The sequence below is a fragment of the Pelobates fuscus genome, chromosome 12, assembly GCF_036172605.1.
Source record: "Pelobates fuscus isolate aPelFus1 chromosome 12, aPelFus1.pri, whole genome shotgun sequence".
NCBI classification, from domain to species: domain Eukaryota; kingdom Metazoa; phylum Chordata; class Amphibia; order Anura; family Pelobatidae; genus Pelobates; species Pelobates fuscus.
The window spans coordinates 77627568-77646010 of NC_086328.1; the positions used below are offsets into that span (position 1 = coordinate 77627568).

The 18443-nt window shown below is 38.3% G+C and overlaps 1 protein-coding gene across 1 annotated transcript; it reads right to left on the bottom strand.

Annotated features, from left to right (window-relative positions):
• Positions 1–6446: 6446 nt before the first annotated feature.
• On the bottom strand, positions 6447–18117 carry FOSL1 (FOS like 1, AP-1 transcription factor subunit). Its single transcript, XM_063437354.1, has 4 exons — positions 17926–18117; positions 8375–8569; positions 7705–7812; positions 6447–7436 (listed from the first exon to the last, which is right to left on the bottom strand). The coding sequence occupies exons 1-4, from the start codon at positions 18076–18078 to the stop codon at positions 6996–6998; spliced, it is 897 nt and encodes a 298-aa protein (XP_063293424.1). The 5' UTR covers positions 18079–18117; the 3' UTR covers positions 6447–6995.
• Positions 18118–18443: the final 326 nt, after the last annotated feature.

Here is an 18443-nt window from a genome sequence, read left to right on the forward strand (position 1 = left end):
TGGGGGGTAGGGTGGTGCTGTGGGGGGTAGGGGTGGTGCTGTGGTGGGTAGGGTGCTGTGGTGGGTAGGGGTGGTGCTGGGGGGTGGGGTGCTGCAGGGGGGGTAAGGGTACTTCTGGGGGGGTAGGGGTGGTGCTGTGGTGGGTAGGGTGCTGTGGTGGGTAGGGGTGGTGCTGGGGGAGTAAGGGTACTTCTGGGGGGGTAGGGGTGGTGTGTTAGTATCCCACCCCCTCCTTCTTACCTTCAATGAAGTGGGGGGGGGGGCACAGCCATCCCTGGTGGTCCGGTGGTGGTAAGTACTGCAGGGGGAGGGATCTGTGTAGCAGCTCCCCCTGTCTTCCCGCGCGATGCTGTGTGGAGCGTTGCCATGGTAACGCTCGGCAACGCTCCACAAAGCATCGCGCGGGAGGACAGGGGGGGCTGCTACACAGATCCCTCCCCCTGCCTCCCGACCCGGAAGCAGAATAGGCGCCTGCCGTTTCGGGCAGGCAGGCGCCTATTCTGCAGTGATGGCGGACCTGTGGCCGCGTGCCCACAGAGAGGGCTCGGCGTGCCACCTGTGGCACGCATGCCATAGGTTCGCCATCACTGGTCTAGAGTGTGTATAGGGGATGTAGTGTGTGATGCAGTGTGTGTCTATAAGGGATCTGGTGTCTGTGTAGGGGATCCAAAGTGTGTCTACAGGGTATGCAGTGCGTAGCTTGTAGTATGTGTCAGCAGTGCAATAAGTGAATGTGTTGGGTGGGTTATGCCCTGTATTGTGCATGGGGGTGAGATGGGAGCAAATGAATTTCTATATTTTTGTTCCATGAAAGAGACACCATCTTAGGGGAAGAAAAATTTTGGTTTCAAAGAGTAGCTGTCCAATGAAAAGAGGCATACCTGACATTGAAAGGAACACTCCAAGTGCTATAACCAACACAGCACGCTACATGTTACCTGACATACCTGACATTGAAAGGAACACTCCAAGTGCTATAACCAACACAGCACGCTACATGTTACCTGACATACCTGACATTGAAAGGAACACTCCAAGTGCTATAACCAACACAGCACGCTACATGTTACCTGACATACCTGACATTGAAAGGAACACTCCAAGTGCTATAACCAACACAGCACGCTACATGTACATGTTATGGAGCCGTGGCCCCTCCAAATCCTTGCACCATAGCCACTATAGTGCTCTGTAAAAATTCACGGCATCAATTGGTTTTCAGTGAAAGTTTATTAACAGAAAGAAGTTACATGCAATGTAATAATCACAGTAAAGTGTATAGTAGCGATTAATTAATGAATTAATTGTAACATAAAAATAACCGAGCCATAAATAGCATACTGAAAATAAATTGGATGATATGGAAATAAACCCATTCACATTTCTCCTCCTGTGAAAGCAATAGGTAGGTGAATCATACACCCCCACCCACCACAAACCTCCATCACGCAAAAATTTCCCAATGAGTCAGTCTAAATCCAGGCCATTCCTTTTCAGATTTAAAACACCTAATCCCATACATTTTTTTTATTCTATGGAGCGAGAAGTGACATCAGATTTTAACAAGACACACAGAACACAGAACCTAAATGGCACACAGAACAGCAAAAGTATAATTGCTTCTTTGCTCCACTGTAGTATGCATTTTAAATAAACAAATTTGCCTTAATAAAATTACAGTGTGGTCACCTTATATTATCCAAGTGCATTATTCGAACAACCAGAAGTGGGAAATATGAGGGGAAAAAAACAATAAAATAAATAAAAGAAAGATAACTTTAAATACAGGAATTTATTGCACCAGCAGCTTGGCATGACCCTCTCTTCCTGCAGAAGCACCTTCATTTGATTATTTTATTATTCTGCTCTATACCCTCTACACATAACATAAGGGAAAACATTTTTTTATTTGCTCATTCACTTTTTTATGTTTTCAGACCACTTCTCGATAGGCTCCATGTGTAACGACCTGCAGTTTTACTAAGTATACAGATCTGAGTGAAGCTAGTTATTAAAGATAAGTAATCAACCTACTCTTCTTCTCATCTTCTTAAAGGCCACTCTTTATATTATCGCTGGTGTATTTGGTGGCTATATTAAAGGCTTCCTACCTCTGAGTCAAACCAGGAGTCATTTTACAGAGAGCTACCTACAACTAGTAAAATAGAACACAAGCACATGGGAGATATACTTTTCTCTACAGTCAATGTGTATTACTCAAAATTCCCAGTTAAGGCGTTGCTGGGCGTGTAACATCACCACCTTAAATTGCATACCGACATGATGTCACCTATGTGAGTACCTGCATTGTTACTTTAGTTTGAATTTAATATACGGTACGTTAGGAAAAAAATCCATCTTAGCTGACATTTCTTAAAAGAAAATCACGTCTATAATTTAAATGACAATAGATTTAAAACATTCCTTGGTCATATTTTACTATATTTTGCGTGGCAGTCTTTGATGTGGGCATTATGCAAATGATGCGTCAATCATAGAAAAATTAATTAAAATTAGTAGCAGCTGTTGTAGCATTCGCAAATAGAGATGTGGGTGACCCTAAACGTTTGTCTAATGTAGGTATTCTGATTTATTTATTTTTTGTTAAATACTTTTTAGGCCAAACATTTATAGATACATCTTTTGCTCATCAATCTTCCTTAGAAAGATTCAAGGGAATAGTGCTTTCTAAAAACCAACATGCTCAAAGTGTTTTTTTTTTGGTTTTTTTTTATATGTACACTACATCATAATTTTATACACAAATACATATGAATTTTTTTCTTATTGATATGCATAAAATATTTTGATCTCATATTGTTCCCATGTAAACGCTATATTTCTGTTCCAAATTTCTTTAATCAATTTTGTCTCTTGTCCAAAATCATTCAACTGTAGATTACACATCAATTTAAAGTGGAACAGTAAAGTTTTTTTTTTACCTCATAAAAAAAAATATGTTCTTTTATTTATAATGTGTCCTGTCAAATTATTACCTGCTAAATATGTTGTTTTAAAATCAAATAATTTTCTTTATTTAATCGACGATGAGTAGATTCGGATTTGTTTCTACATTCGTTTCAGTCTGAACGACAACTAACCTCAACCTGGGCTGACAGAGTGATCAGTTTAACTCCCGAACTCCGATTCGAAATGCGCAATGGTTGAGCATGCATTTTTGATTCTGGGTTCTGCCCATGGCGCATGTGACAATAGTCAACATCACTGGGAGCAGAAGGACACTTTACAAAGGTTCCTAAATTGTTCCTATGTCTTAGTCACCCTGTACTCAATATAGGTGCAGGGTGTTTATAATGTGTTGGTATATTTTTAATAGTTTTGTGTGCTCTCCTGTCCTGTTGATGTTTGTTACCAACTATGAGATTTGGCTATGGAGCCTGTAAAGCGCCTTCTGTTGGTAGCAACAGCAATATGACTACCTGAATAGAGAGATATTTTGTGTTTGTTATTGACTTCCCCACCCCTTTGCAGATATGTTATTGTGGTATTATAATTCCCTGTATGTTGTCTGATTTGAATTGATTATTAACCATAAGTTACATGTAAGGAGCATTTGGGCCAGTCCCAAGAAAAAAAAAAGTTTTGTATGTTAGTTCCATTTGGAACAGTGTCCTGTGTGGATTTTTAGGGATCCACAGAGTTGTTGTACCTGTTGGCTGGCTGCATGATCCCTTTAGCCCTGGGATAAATCAAGAGAGATAGGCCTGAGAGTCGCAAGTGCCTTTGTAAAGGCAATAGAAATCACATTGCAGGCAGAGGTAGATACCTGCCTTGAAGAAGGGCTGCAGCAGAATAGGTAGAGGAGATGATACCTGCCTGGAAGAAGAGCTGCAGCCTGGCCGGGGAAAAAAAGCTCCAGAATCACCCCAGTCAAGCCACGGCGACTGTGGCAGAAGAGTGGCAGTTATCCCCGGTTCCAGCGAGAAAGTGATCTTGGGTGGAGCTACCCAGCCAGGGTACGGGAAGCTCCGCTACAGCGCAAATAATTTTTTTCAAAAATCAAATGATTGAAGGGAAATAAAAAAAACATTGATGGCTAGGGGGCAGTCACTAAATGTTGATTTTATTCACAGATCAAGTGAGAAATTAGCAATCTAGGGAAGAAGAGAGGCAGCGCAAAAAAAAAAAATCTATATTATGTATTCTAGATTTAATAAATATATAATTTATAAGTGTAGATTTTATTTTTACTGCTCCTCTTTTTTTCTTTCTATTATGTTTTGTCATGTTTTTCAATATCAAAATTCTGCTGAAATTAAATGGCTGAAATTTGGGAATCCCCAAAAATGTGCTATTTTCAGGAAAAATGGTTCAGCCAAGCCAAATTTTCTTACCATGCTCAAGATTAATGATGATGTTTTGTCACACAAATATTTAAAATGTGTTCAGAAGCCACCAAAAATCACTCCCTGCGTTATTTCTAATTAGAATGCATGCAGAAAATCTATACTTTTGCCGTATGTGCCCACATTGGTGATAGACCTTATATTAAAAAAAACATCACAATTATTAGCTTTCCTTAAGAGCAGATGAAAGAGGGTGAAACATTCACGTAATTCAAGTGTGAAATCTCCAATTTAAATTGTTTTAATTTTGGCTATATTGACCTAAAATGTTATTTGAATTTATTTGAATTCCTGACAATTCATAATTGCATTTAATCAGTAGTTTGTATAATTATAAAACCTAAAGCTTGAGAGGGAGTATCAAAGTCATTTTTGTAGACTTTAGACCAGTGCTGCTTTCCAAACCAGTCCACAAGGCATGCCTACCAGTCCAGGATTTAGGGATTATCCGGTTATGTCTAAGCGGTTTTTAGAAAGGAAAAAAACAACAACAAAAAAACACCTTGACACAACTAGGACAGTTCTAAATCCTGTACTGGTAGGCATGTCCTGAGGACTGATTTGGAAACCACTGCTTTAGACTGTAATTTTCTGTTGACTGATTCAGCATTCTGTCATTGGCAGTATTATACTTGTTGACATCTGTGTTGCGAAGTTAGGCCTCTTGCGGCACAAATGGATAAAATGCGGCTGAGTGTGGCCTTGTCTATAGTGGCTGAAGCAGTGGCTGTAGAAAATCTTAGTGATCTATTCAGGATAAATTACTTTAATCAACTGCCATGGCTTCATTTAACATTAAGTAAGAGTTACTTGGTCCCTGTTGCCAAATTTAAAATTTGAAGTAACATTTATTTATACAAATGTATTTACTGGCAGTCTGCTAAAATCCTTTTGAGAATGATGTTCATTGACCATGTATGAGAATATGAAGGCATTACTACTGTAAGGTGGTCCATTGATATGTTTTCTTCAAAATGATTTGCCAAGACCAATGGAAGCAAAGAGCGTTTTCTACTGTGTCATTTTTTCATGGCTAATGGGTCTCAGAGGATCATGACACTTATTGGTTTACTGGAGTGATAAAGCTGTCTGCTGACTAATCTTGGTGTAAAATAATCAGAAATTACAAAGATATCCCTAGATTAAAAGTGGGTAACTTGAAATCCAACTCTCTCCTTCCTCTGCAAGCTATGGATATAGAATTCTTGGAGGTGGAGAATCATGGGAATTGTAGCTCAGGGCTCATAATTTCAAGTACTACGTTACTAGCCATGCCGTAATTGTTATGTGCCATTTCGAAACTGGAGAGTCAATGCTACACTCACCAAGGGTGAATGTCTACTGCCCTATGCTGAAATTTCCCTTGTAAATGGCTAGTGGCCGTGTGGAAATTTGGGACCATCTTGTAAGTCACTAGTTCATTAGTGGAAATGTTGAGCCATTTTGCAACCTTTGCATATTTCTATTGTGCACTAGTTGTCCATGCTTGCTATGAGTAACACAAAAATCTCCAACATAAAATGCCCTAATTTGTAAAACTTTTCAGTGTATTATTGTACATACACTACAATTTTTGGCACGTAAAGAAAAAAACGCTTTAAAACAGCTATTTAGTTAAAGTGAATATTACTATTTAACCCTATATCTTCAAGGCTTTGTAATAGGGGAAGTAATCCTCCTCTGCCTATGGATGAGCTACACTTCCCAGTACTGTCCACTAGTCAGTGGCCCTAACGTTCACTGAAGTTGTAGTACATCAACAGCTGGGGGACACATTTGTCTACCTTTCATTACATATTTTGTGACCATGTTACATTAATTAGAATTATTTCCCCAACATTATTACATAGATCTCCCTGTTTTAAGTTACAGAATATTTTAAATTTTCTTACAGGGAATATTTGCCAATCATCGAATGAATTCAGGAAAATACATTAGTGTAAGAATGTATACATATGATTTATTACACACAATTTTACAAAATAAGGATATTAAGACAAAAAAAAAATGTGGGGAGTGTATTTTTATTAATGTACCATTATCAAAATGTACATTTCCAAATACCTACCCCTTGTATTGACCATATAAAAAATATATTTTAATAAATATAGAATAAACCGGCTCTGCCGTTAATTTTACCCATAAACCTATAATATGTCATGCAGTCTAATACTGGCTCTGCCGTTGACTTTACCTGTCACTATAGAACTTATTTTATACAGTTTAAATACCGGCTCTGCCGCTACCTTTATCAATGCAACTAGAACATAGTCACACAGTCTAATCTTGGCTCTGCCATTAATACTATCTATACCTTAGAACTGAATTTTCTGACACTGACTATACCTGTAGCATTAGAACAGCTGTTAAACAGTCCTTTTCATTTCTAGAAGTGAATTAGCTTCCAGCCTTATACAGAGGTCATGCAACTAACTGGAAATCCTCATATAAAAGCACTTGTGATTTCTGATTGGGGAAGTGATAGGAACCCTTACAGAGTAAGTGATAACATGCCATACAAACAAGTGTACATAATCCTCAAAAGGGGATCTATAAAAGTTTAAAACCTGGCAATTCAATCATGATCTAGTAAGCACTCATTGTGATAACATCCTCTCCATGTTCATTTTAAAGAGTCAATAGGGTAGGAGAATCAAGGGACCCATTACTCTGTTCCCCACTACTATTGCTACTGCTGCTGCTAAGCCTGCGATGAGCGGTTGAACAGGATTCTTGTGGACCAGGATAGGTGAAAACTAATGTTGGAGTGAAAGGGGTGACAGATGGTGTCTTCATCAAAGTTGGTGTGTGAAGTGCTTCAGGTTCCAAAAGAGTTTCACTCAGCTCTATCCTAGGCAGATTGACTTTTGGACCCCGGGCTAGTTCTTCATGTGGTTCTTCTTTAACAGTCCTAGGAGATGCCACTTTCCGTTCATGGTGGTCAGAATGTTGAATCTTACAGATAGGTTGATGGGCATCAAGAATTAGTTCTAGCTTGTCTTTCTGTTTCTGGAGCTCGGCAATCTCTTTCTGGATAGATGACTTTTCCTCTTCAAGTTTATCTGTTTCCTGTGAATGTGAAAAGGAAGTAAAATGTTACTCTCTCATTTGAACTTTCCTTACCTTGATTTTTGTTGTGAACACTATTCTACACCACCATACTCTTGGTCAACATAAACTTTTGTCTTCAAACACGGCCTTTAATCAATATATTCCTCACAGAAATATCTCTCTTCCATCATTTTGGCATTTTCTACTCCTTCCTCAAGCTCCCAGTCTGAGCTTCCAATTGTTACCTACTAGACTCAATTTTGTTTTACTTGTCTGTTTAACTTACCGCCTGAAGATAGTCTGTCAGTTCTTTCCGACGATTCCGACACTTTGCAGCAGCAATCTTATTCCTTTCTCTACGCACTCTTCTTCTTTCCTCTTCTTCATGTGATATCTGTGATAAATGTTATTATACAAAGTTTAGTAAAGAAATATATCTTATGGTAGATTTTATTTTAACATTTTTATTGTGCACCTGTTAACTTTAGTATACTATGGCAATATGTGAGATAAAATCCAGCACTATATTTCTGAACCCTGTATAAAGTTCATGGTGCCATATTGTGCATGTGTCAGAGGGTGCAAGGAGAGAACACTGCCTTGTGCATGAATGGAGGGATTGGCAGTTTATATGATCCTATGACTCAGCCGTTAATGTTTGTCCCACACTCCAAGCTGTGGTTTGGCACTCAAACCTGGTCTCCTGCCTGCTCTCTTTTCCCTCCTGACTCACTGTACTTTGTCTATGAGTCGCTCATCAACCGTTTCCGTGATATTTGTAACAATCCTGACCTCAGGCAGCCATAATTTTAAATAAATGAATCTTACAATGCACAATCATGCTTGCGACACAACCTGAATCCTATTAACCTAAAGTCCCTCCCCCTTATCCTATTATATTATCAATACAGCCGCCATGATCAATAAATACTGATTTTCAGATGAGATGCACTCACATGTTCACCATGTCTCCTTCGGCTCATATTCAAGGGTCCCGGCATACTCCTGATAACTCCATGTCGAGGACTGTGATAGGGAGGTAAGGCTAGGCTTCGCACATTTGGCTGGATCATCCAGTTTAGGTCTTGACTTGATGTAATCGCATTTATTGTTGGGATAAAGGGACTGGAAGAGGTATGATTTGGGTATTTCTATGAAAACAAGAATAAAATAAACATTAATCACTAGTCATTAAAGCATAGTCAGTTTAATTGCATTTGGAATTTAATACGTTCTATAATGAATAAATAATCAATCAAGGATGTCTGGATATTTGCATTCTGTGGAATCTACACATCTACGTTTGTTTGTCTGCCTATCTTTCAGAAATCCTCCAATGTTTCATTAAAAACAGTACAATAATCCATTTGGATTGGATATACCCCAATTACACTGTAATATATATATATATATATATATATATATATATATATATATATGTGTGTGTGTGTGTGTGTGTGTGTGTGTGTGTGTGTGTGTATTATATATACTTATGTATACTTTGGTTGGATGTAGAAAATGATCTGCATGTTGATGAATAGTCTTAAAAAGCATCTCACATTTTTGAGAAGTATCCCACGTTTTTTTTTTGTTTTGTTTTTTACAAATTTGCAAAGTGGCTACAGTTAGAAAGAAATACAACTACTCATCCCCAAAACATCACTGTAAAAACACATTAACATAGAAGGACAGACAGCAGACAGATAAACAATATTTTGATGCTGCTAAAAGGGATAGTCTAGAAATAAGCATCGTCTAGAGTCTAGACAGACACTCAAGGTCTATCATCAAGCAGTTTTATTGGAACAAGAAATGCAATGTTTCGACCTGCACAGAGGCCTTTGTCAGCTTGACTTCCTATACTGGGGTTTGTCAGCCCCAGGTCTAGAGCACTTAGGTCTTTATATAAGAGTGTGACTTCATTTTCATATGTAGATCATTAAAAGGGATAGTCTAAGCGCCATAAACACTACATCCTACATTTGCTAGCCTTCTGTCTTCTATGAAATAGTTTTGGAATGCTTTGACCAAAAATTAGTGTCACTGAGGCTACCGCAGCCAGGCTGCTGTTCTCTATATTTCTAATGATCATGTTCTACTTCTACATTAGCAAAGTAAGGTTTACCCATATTTGGACAACACTGATAGACTGCCACTTTTCACCTTTTGTCTCGGTTAATATTTGCTATGTAACTTACTTGTCAAATATCTCCCATTCTCTAATTGTAAACTGCATTGGAATATGTTGGTACTATATAAATGCTAATAATAATAATGCTAATAAATAATAATAATGCTAATAATAATAATAATAATTAGTACAGCCAGACCCCCCTCACCAAGACAAACCTGTACAATTCTATTACAGTGCATAATTGCCTCCGACAACATTGTGCCTCCCCCAGCAACCACATTTCCAGTAAATCATTTAGTCCTTCTTCTTAATTCCACCCTCCTCCCCACCCAGATATTTTTAGTATCTGTCCCATAACAATCCAGTTTCTTATTCCTGTAAAATACTTCACCTCTGATATTCCAGCCTCTCATGAAAGTACAAGTGAAAGTGTAATAGTAGTTGTAGCCAATCTCTCTAACTAGACTAAAGCCTTCTGGCATGTCACAATGAAATTCCTGCACTCCAACTTGAAAAAATGATACCAGGTGCTCTGGTAGCCAAATAATAAATCAAAAAAATACCGGCACTCCAAGGGTATATATATCCAAGGGTATATATATATATAAATCAAAAAAATACCGTCACTCCAAGGGTATATATATCCAAGGGTATATATATATATATATATATAAATCAAAAAAATACCGGCACTCCAAGGGTATATATATCCAAGGGTATATATATATAAATCAAAAAAATACCGGCACTTCAAGGGTATATATATCCAAGGGTATATATATATATATATATATATATAAATCAAAAAAATACCGGCACTCCAAGGGTATATATATCCAAGGGTATATATATATAAATCAAAAAAATACCGGCACTTCAAGGGTATATATATCCAAGGGTATATATATATATATATATATAAATCAAAAAAATACCGGCACTCCAAGGGTATATATATCCAAGGGTATATATATATAAATCAAAAAAATACCGGCACTTCAAGGGTATATATATCCAAGGGTATATATATATATATATATATATATAAATCAAAAAAATACCGGCACTCCAAGGGTATATATATCCAAGGGTATATATATATAAATCAAAAAAATACCGGCACTTCAAGGGTATATATATCCAAGGGTATATATATATATATATAAATCAAAAAAATACCGGCACTCCAAGGGTATATATATCCAAGGGTATATATATATAAATCAAAAAAATACCGGCACTTCAAGGGTATATATATCCAAGGGTATATATATATAAATCAAAAAAATACCGGCACTCCAAGGGTATATATATCCAAGGGTATATATATATATATATAAATCAAAAAAATACCGGCACTCCAAGGGTATATATATCCAAGGGTATATATATATAAATCAAAAAAATACCGGCACTTCAAGGGTATATATATCCAAGGGTATATATATATATAAATCAAAAAAATACCGGCACTCCAAGGGTATATATATCCAAGGGTATATATATATATATATATATAAATCAAAAAAATACCGGCACTCCAAGGGTTTACAGTAGGGTTAAACCCTACTGTAAACCCTTGGAGTGCCGGTATTTTTTTGATTTATTATTTGGCTACCAGAGCACCTGGTATCATTTTTTCAAGTTGGAGTGCAGGAATTTCATTGTGACATGCCAGAAGGCTTTAGTCTAGTATATATATATATATATATATATATACATATATATATATATAATATAGAGAGAGGCTGAGAGAGAGACTGTCTTAAAAAAAAAAAAATATTGTAGTGTTGTACAGCCTTAGTGCTCAGTGGTGTGAGTTTAACCAGGTACCAGAAGGACGTACATGATATAGGTACATATTATAAAATATGATGTATTATAAAATATTATGTATGATAAATAATATAAAATAATGCACAATATAAAAATGTTCTGGATCAAAATATAATTGTATTTCACAGCATTTTCAGAGCTGTGATTGGCTACTTTGAGAGGTTAATCACAAAACAGTTAAAGGGACACTAAAGGCACCCAGACCACTTCATCTCATTGAAGTGGTCTGAATGCAGTGTCCCTGTCCCATTAAAGGAACACTTTAGTGTCGGAAAAACAAAGATGTATTTCCAACACTATAGTGGCCCCACACTACTGTACATGAAAGGGTTAAAAGAAACCCTTTCTTTAACTTACCTGATTTGCACTCCTCTACCACTAACGTCAGCCGATTTGAGGAACCTAATGCGCATGCCCGTTTTTACATATGGACTTCCCCATTGGAAAGCATTGACCCGATGCTTTCTCTGGGGTTTTGTTTGATGCTGGATGTTCTTATGCAAAGCGTGACGATGTCCAACGTCGTTGTTCTATGGAGTCAAACTTCATGAATCAGCAGGAAGCACCTCTAGAGCTGTCTGATAGCTACTAGGAGCAGTCTTTTTTTTTTTTTTTTTTTTTTAATTCTTTATTTTTTTTGTGCATAAGTGAACAAGTTGTCCTACACCGTCACAATAACGAGTGTAAGAACATGCATAAAACATAATGAAACAGGTTACATACTGTATTAATCTTCATGAGTGATCGCTGACTTCATTATGCTGTTTCAGCACATTTTTATATTTAAAGGTATCACTGCTTAACTTGTATGAAACGGCGTTTATGCTAGTCATAGTTATAAGAAACAAAACAGAATATAAAACGTATTTTTACCTTAAAGACAGGAGTTAAGGTCCTATATATGCTTAATCACTTATCAAGACATAGTTTAAACAAGGTTGTAGCGAGTACTGATGTTCGTAGTTAACAAGCTATATATATCCTAGTCAGCCTCAGTGGTATGCATTGTTAATGAGTGTGTAAGTACAGAGTATGAGATTTGCGAAATTAGAACCTGCTTGATGTTAGAGATTGCATGCTTTAAGTGCTATGATAGACACCTAGGCTAATGTGTGGCTAGACAAGATAAATTTGGCTGCTAGACTGACTGTAAGGTTGTTATTCACACACAGAAGCATATACTTTCCAGTCCTATGGATTTTTGTGTGGAATTGCCATGCTGAGTTCAGTGTCCGATAGCCTGCTGTGAAGCCCTGTTTCAGCCGATTCCGGTCGGGTAGGTGGTACCTGAGTCCGCCGATCGCCTTAGCCTGTGCGAGAGCAGGGCTATTGGGTAGGTTCTCATGTCGCCTGCAAGCGAGGCACCGGCAGTGCGCAGAGGTAGTGTCCACGAGTCGGTAGTGCTTCTCCCGGCTGGGGTCTTAGAGCAATGTCCTCTGGAGTGAGGGGGGTTTGGTGTGTAGTGGTAGTCTTGCCGTTTTGCTCGGGTGTTCCCGCCGCAGCTCCGCTTCCCGGCTCTCTGGCTCCGGGCCTTCGCGAGAGCCCTCGCCTTGAGTCCATGGAGCCTCCCAGTCACGGTGGTTGGCTCGGGGGCCCGCGGGTTCTCCCTAACCCGGGTGTCCGGACGGCATGGGGTACTCCCCCGGTGGGCTCCCAGCCCAGAAGGACGTCGGGCAGTCAGGGCGGCAGCTTTGTACACCCGTTTGATGGGCGATGCTGGTTTGGGGTTGAATGTAGTCTGGCCGGTTTCCTCCTGCGCTTGTGCTGTTAGGCCCGCAGTGCGCCGCTTGGTATGTGGCTCGGTATCCTTCCCGGTAGCGCCGTGCTTGTTGCTTTTGTAACACTTGCTTTGCCGTTGTGAGGCTTTCGGCTGCAGTTTGGCCACCAGTTTGCGCCAGAGGTCGTTGAAGATTGCTGCAAGTCTTTGCTGTGTCTCATGCTGTGAGTCTGTGGGCTCGAGGGAACATGAGGTGTCCGCCATTTTGGGTGCATCCTCGTGTAGTATATTTCCCCTTGTACTCCCTCTCTGCTCATTCTCCGGACTCGATTCCCCTCTCAGGTGTGGACCGCGATCACCCCCGACGGTCCAGGGGGGGGGGTAACGGGGTTCCTTCTTGCGTTGTGTCAGCCTCTTGTGGCACCGGACCGGGGGATCGGCCGCCTCTCCCGCTCTACGGTCGCCAGGCCTCATGGCGCAAGTCGGTCTGCCAGCTGGTTCCAGGATGTTCGTAAGCTGCAAGCTTCGTTCAGTACCCTGTCATGAGTTGAGTGAAGCTGTTTGAGTTGCTTTTTTGTATGGTTTTGGGCCAAAAAGCGGTATTTTGCCCTATTGTTTGAGGAGCTCTGCAGTGGCACGTCTATCAGCTTCGCTGGTCAGGCCCCGCCCCTCTACTAGGAGCAGTCTTAACACTGCTTCTCTAGAAATGCAATGTTTCAGCTGCAGCGTTAAGGAGACACGGAAAGTGCACCTAAACCACTTCAATGAGATGAAGTGGTGTGGGTGCCAGTAGTGTTCCTTTAACTCTGCAATGTAAAACAATGTTGTTTTAGAGAAATTGCAATGTTTATATGGCAGTGTTAAGACTGCAATTAGTGGCTGTCTACCAGACAGTCACTAGTGGCATTTCCTGCGGTTTCATGGAGTTTAACCCTTTGAAACGAAACTGAACATCCTCACGTTTTGCATGAGTACATCCAGCGTCTTTTCCTCACAGGAAAGGTTGTGCATTAGATTCCCTCTCATGCTGAATATGGTAAGTAGATAAAGGATTTTAACCCTTTGAGTGCCACAGTGGGGTTGCAGGGGTAGAGGGACACTATAGTATTTATCAGTAAATCAGTAAATTGGCAAATAACTATACATAGGACACGAGGTCACACATTTAGGAAGAAAGGAGATTTCATCTAAGGAAAAGAAAAGGTTTTTTTTACAGTAAGAGAAATAGGGATATGGAATTCTTTGCCTGAAGAGGTGGTTTTGTCAGAGTCTATACAGATGTTTAAACTGCAATTGGATAAATACTTGCAAAAACATTACATACAGGGATATAATTTCTAATTAGCTGCTTGATCCAAGGAGACATCTGACTGCTATTTTGGGGTCAAGAAGGATTTTTTTCCTACTTTGTTGCAAAATTGGAAGAGCTTCAGACTGGGGTTTTTTGCCTTCTTTTGGATCAACAGCAAAAACATATGTGAGGAAGGCTGAACTTGATGGACGCAAGTCTCTTTTCAGCTATGTAACTATGTAACTTGCAAAATACAGGCCAACATTACAGGGTTAACCCCTTAAGGACACATGACATGTGTGACATGTCATGATTCCCTTTTATTCCAGAAGTTTGGTCCTTAAGGGGTTAAAGGGACACTCCAGATGCCAAAACAACGTTATCTAATAAGTTTTTATGGTGCCAGGAGGCCCCCAGAGGCACTTTTACCCCATGGGGTTAAACCATTCTTGAACGGTTTAACTCTACAGTTGCCTCCAACAGTGATGTCCACTCTACTCCAGACGATTTTGCTAGCCTGTGAAGTTTAAAAAGGGAATATTGTTCCTCCACTAGGCCAACAGAGTGCATGCATCTGCAACCTCTGTGAACAGTGCAGAAATTCACTATCTGCACATCAAACCTTCATGAAGCCATGTGTTGGCATGAACGCACTGCATAAAGTCACGTGCTGGCGCACAAACCTAACATGAAATCGAATCATTACACAACAGCCTGGTGACCCATTGAGCACTTGCAAGGTTTCCTTTATAGGCCGGCCAGGTCTGAAACTGACTCTACAGGCTACTAAAAAACAACAGAGGGCACAGAAAGACAAAAAATACCATAAAGTATTCTGTAATCACAATTTCTCAAAATGTTACTTCGTAATTAGAAAATCATATAATTGAAACATGTGTGAATAGTGTGAGTGCTCTATGACAAGATTACCAAATTGTGTGATATTTTGCCTAGAAAGTGGATTTTCCAAAATGATTATTAGTAATGTTGTATGTGACGAGTAACAGGTAAAGTTTTTTTTTTGTTTTTTTTTTTTGCTGAGTGACGATGCATTGCTAACTCTTAGGAAGTGAAGTACTCGTACAATTTGTACTACATATATGAACTGTCATCAGTGAGTCATAATGTACGTTAGCTATTACCTAAGGCTATAGGGTCACTAAGTCCTAGTAAGAGGACATTCTACTATTTCCTTATTTATGTAGGTCCCTGCAGCACTCTTTTATTTATAAATACTGTAAGGAAAGACTGGCATCTAAAAATGTTTCAAGACATTTATTTTTTTTGCAAACTGAAAAAGACAGGAAATATTTAGCATTTTATATTTATAGAGCACGCTGGACTATGTGGGTAGTTTACTAAAATAAAATAATAATCATAACATAACTTTTCTTAGAATGTGGGTACTTTTTGCCTAAATTATTGCAAGTTGATTGAGAACTCAACACAATGCTGTTCTGTGAAAATATTTACATACAAACATATAATTATATACCTATGTTTCTTTAACTGATGTCAATTAACTATTAATATAACTTAATTATAATGCTGAGTTTTAAATTGGGTTGACAAAGCATTCAAAATATTATAACAATTTAAGACCTACATAAACATCAGAAGAAGATGGTTCTGCTAACAGGAGTTTACAAATAGTAAAATTTACAAGTTGGTGCATCACTAATAAAAAGTGTGGCTATATTTTTAAAATGATGAAGTCACTATAGAAACCACTGGAATGTTCCGATTGTTGCACTGTGATAACTGTTCCACTTTTAGTATTTAGCCCTCTTTTACTTTTATTTACTATCATCTACTAGTCAGGGGTCAAAATTTCCACTCTCCACTAGCCACTGAAAACATATCCTTGAGGTGGCAAGCTACGTTTAAGGCTTGGCTAGTAGCCTAGGACTTGAAATTTTATGACTTGTACAAGTTACATTATTATATTATCTCAACAACTGAGCAGGGACTAAGATCTACAAGAATGTAAAGACAAAATCACATATTAACAATACTTCAAACTAGTATCAATTAATTCCAGATCCCCATCTGTCATACCAATTTATTCCAGGTGAAGTTTCGCATTTTAGAGCATTTGTGAATTTCCTAGCACAGCTGTGTCATGTGTACTGCCCATGTATACATTTCTTTATTATGCATTGTTTAACTATTATGTTAGTATAAATTATGAAGCAACTCCAGAGTATAGTCACTGTTCTCTTGTTATATAGGGTGATTCATTTTGAAACACTTTGAACCCAAGAGTGATGTACAACAGTGTCATGAATAGAAAAGTTATGCTATTGTGGGGCAATGTTCTAAAAGTGGGGTAGTCACCATGGAAATCATGGTACCAGCAGGAACATTCCATTGGTTTGCAAGGTGATTACTTCACTTTCAGAATATTGCAGAATGGTCACATTGTATAGATATTTCCACCATTCTATTCTGTTTCAGAGAGATGTCCGACAAACAACCACTTTAAGCACTTCTTCTTTAAGATCTTTTTAAATTGAAGGTCTTCATGTTAGGCTTCATCAGGCACAGCATGATGTCACCAATTACAGCTAATGCTTCACACAGAGAAGCACTGGATTCAATGCTTCTCTATAATTAGAATCTAATAGTCGTGCATTACTGTAGGTCCATAATGCATCATTGACCTTAGTGTAGGAGGATTGTGCTGCTGTGAGGAGTCTGTCCCAGAGGAGGTATCAAGGTCCGCCCAGTATTCTAATTTAATAAAGTACTAAAATTCTAAATAAATATATTTATTTAGATTGTTGTTCATCACTATTTGGAAAACCACAGCAGTAGATTATGCGAAGTGGTTCTGTAAAACAATACGTTCATTGTATAAACATGACATCATAAATTTAATTTAAATTTGATTTTCTTTTTTTAATGAGTATACATATACAAAATTAAATGTTTTATTACCACACATCACTAAATTCTACAAAGGTGTTTATTGCAGTGAGGTGTGCAATCTAGATAGATATGAAACACACTTATACTGCAGCACCTAACACTCACATCTTCCAGAGAAGTTCAAGAGCACCTGGGTGCTGTATGCGTACATGTGTCCTCATGGCACCTGTTTGAATGGCATCATGAGGGTCAAGACCATATGTATCCTATTCCCTAACAGCCTGATATAGGAGGCAGACCAAAAACAACTTAATCCATATTGCAATACAATTGAAATTAAATTTTATACATCTATATACCTATACATAAATAAATAAACGAAAAAATATATACAGACACACATTATATATATATATATATATATATATATATATATATATATATATATATATATATACACACATACACACACATATGTACATGTATATATAACATATATAGATGTTTGTGTTTTTAAAATGTTGAATATTACAGTATTATATATAATATAATTCCACAATATGTAATGTGTATACCAATATTAAGCTAATATTATTAGCTCAATATTGGTATATTATATTAAACAAGTATATCGATTAACACATGTCGGTGTTCTTACCTGTTGTGCATCGGTGAGATGACTTGATCTCGTACCGTGTCCCATATCTATCGCTCCTAAATGTGTTCCAGTGTCTGAAGTCCGGGGGCTGTGACTGCTTGTGCTGCACCCTAGATCCTGATGAGGGTAGGTCCCAGAAAAGTCTCTGTACATTGTCTGGGTCCTTACTCCTTCTAAGTCTCACTCACACTGACTCACACACCTCTGTGCCTGCTTCATTTTATGAATGGGGATTCCTAAGCATGAACTCTTTACCAGTAACCGGGAACATATCACAATTGCACACTTTACGATGGGTTTTTCAATAGACCATGTGGCATCTAAAATAATCACATGTAAATCTATATAGTATAAAAATGGATCATTGGTAATTATAAAATCCAACAGTTAATAATAATAACAGTTAATCAATAAAATATAAATCGTCTTCCCCTATGCACAGATGGTACGGTCAACGACGCTTGTGGCTGTGACGTAGATACCCATATATGGCTTACTTCCTTTAGTGAAAGGAATCC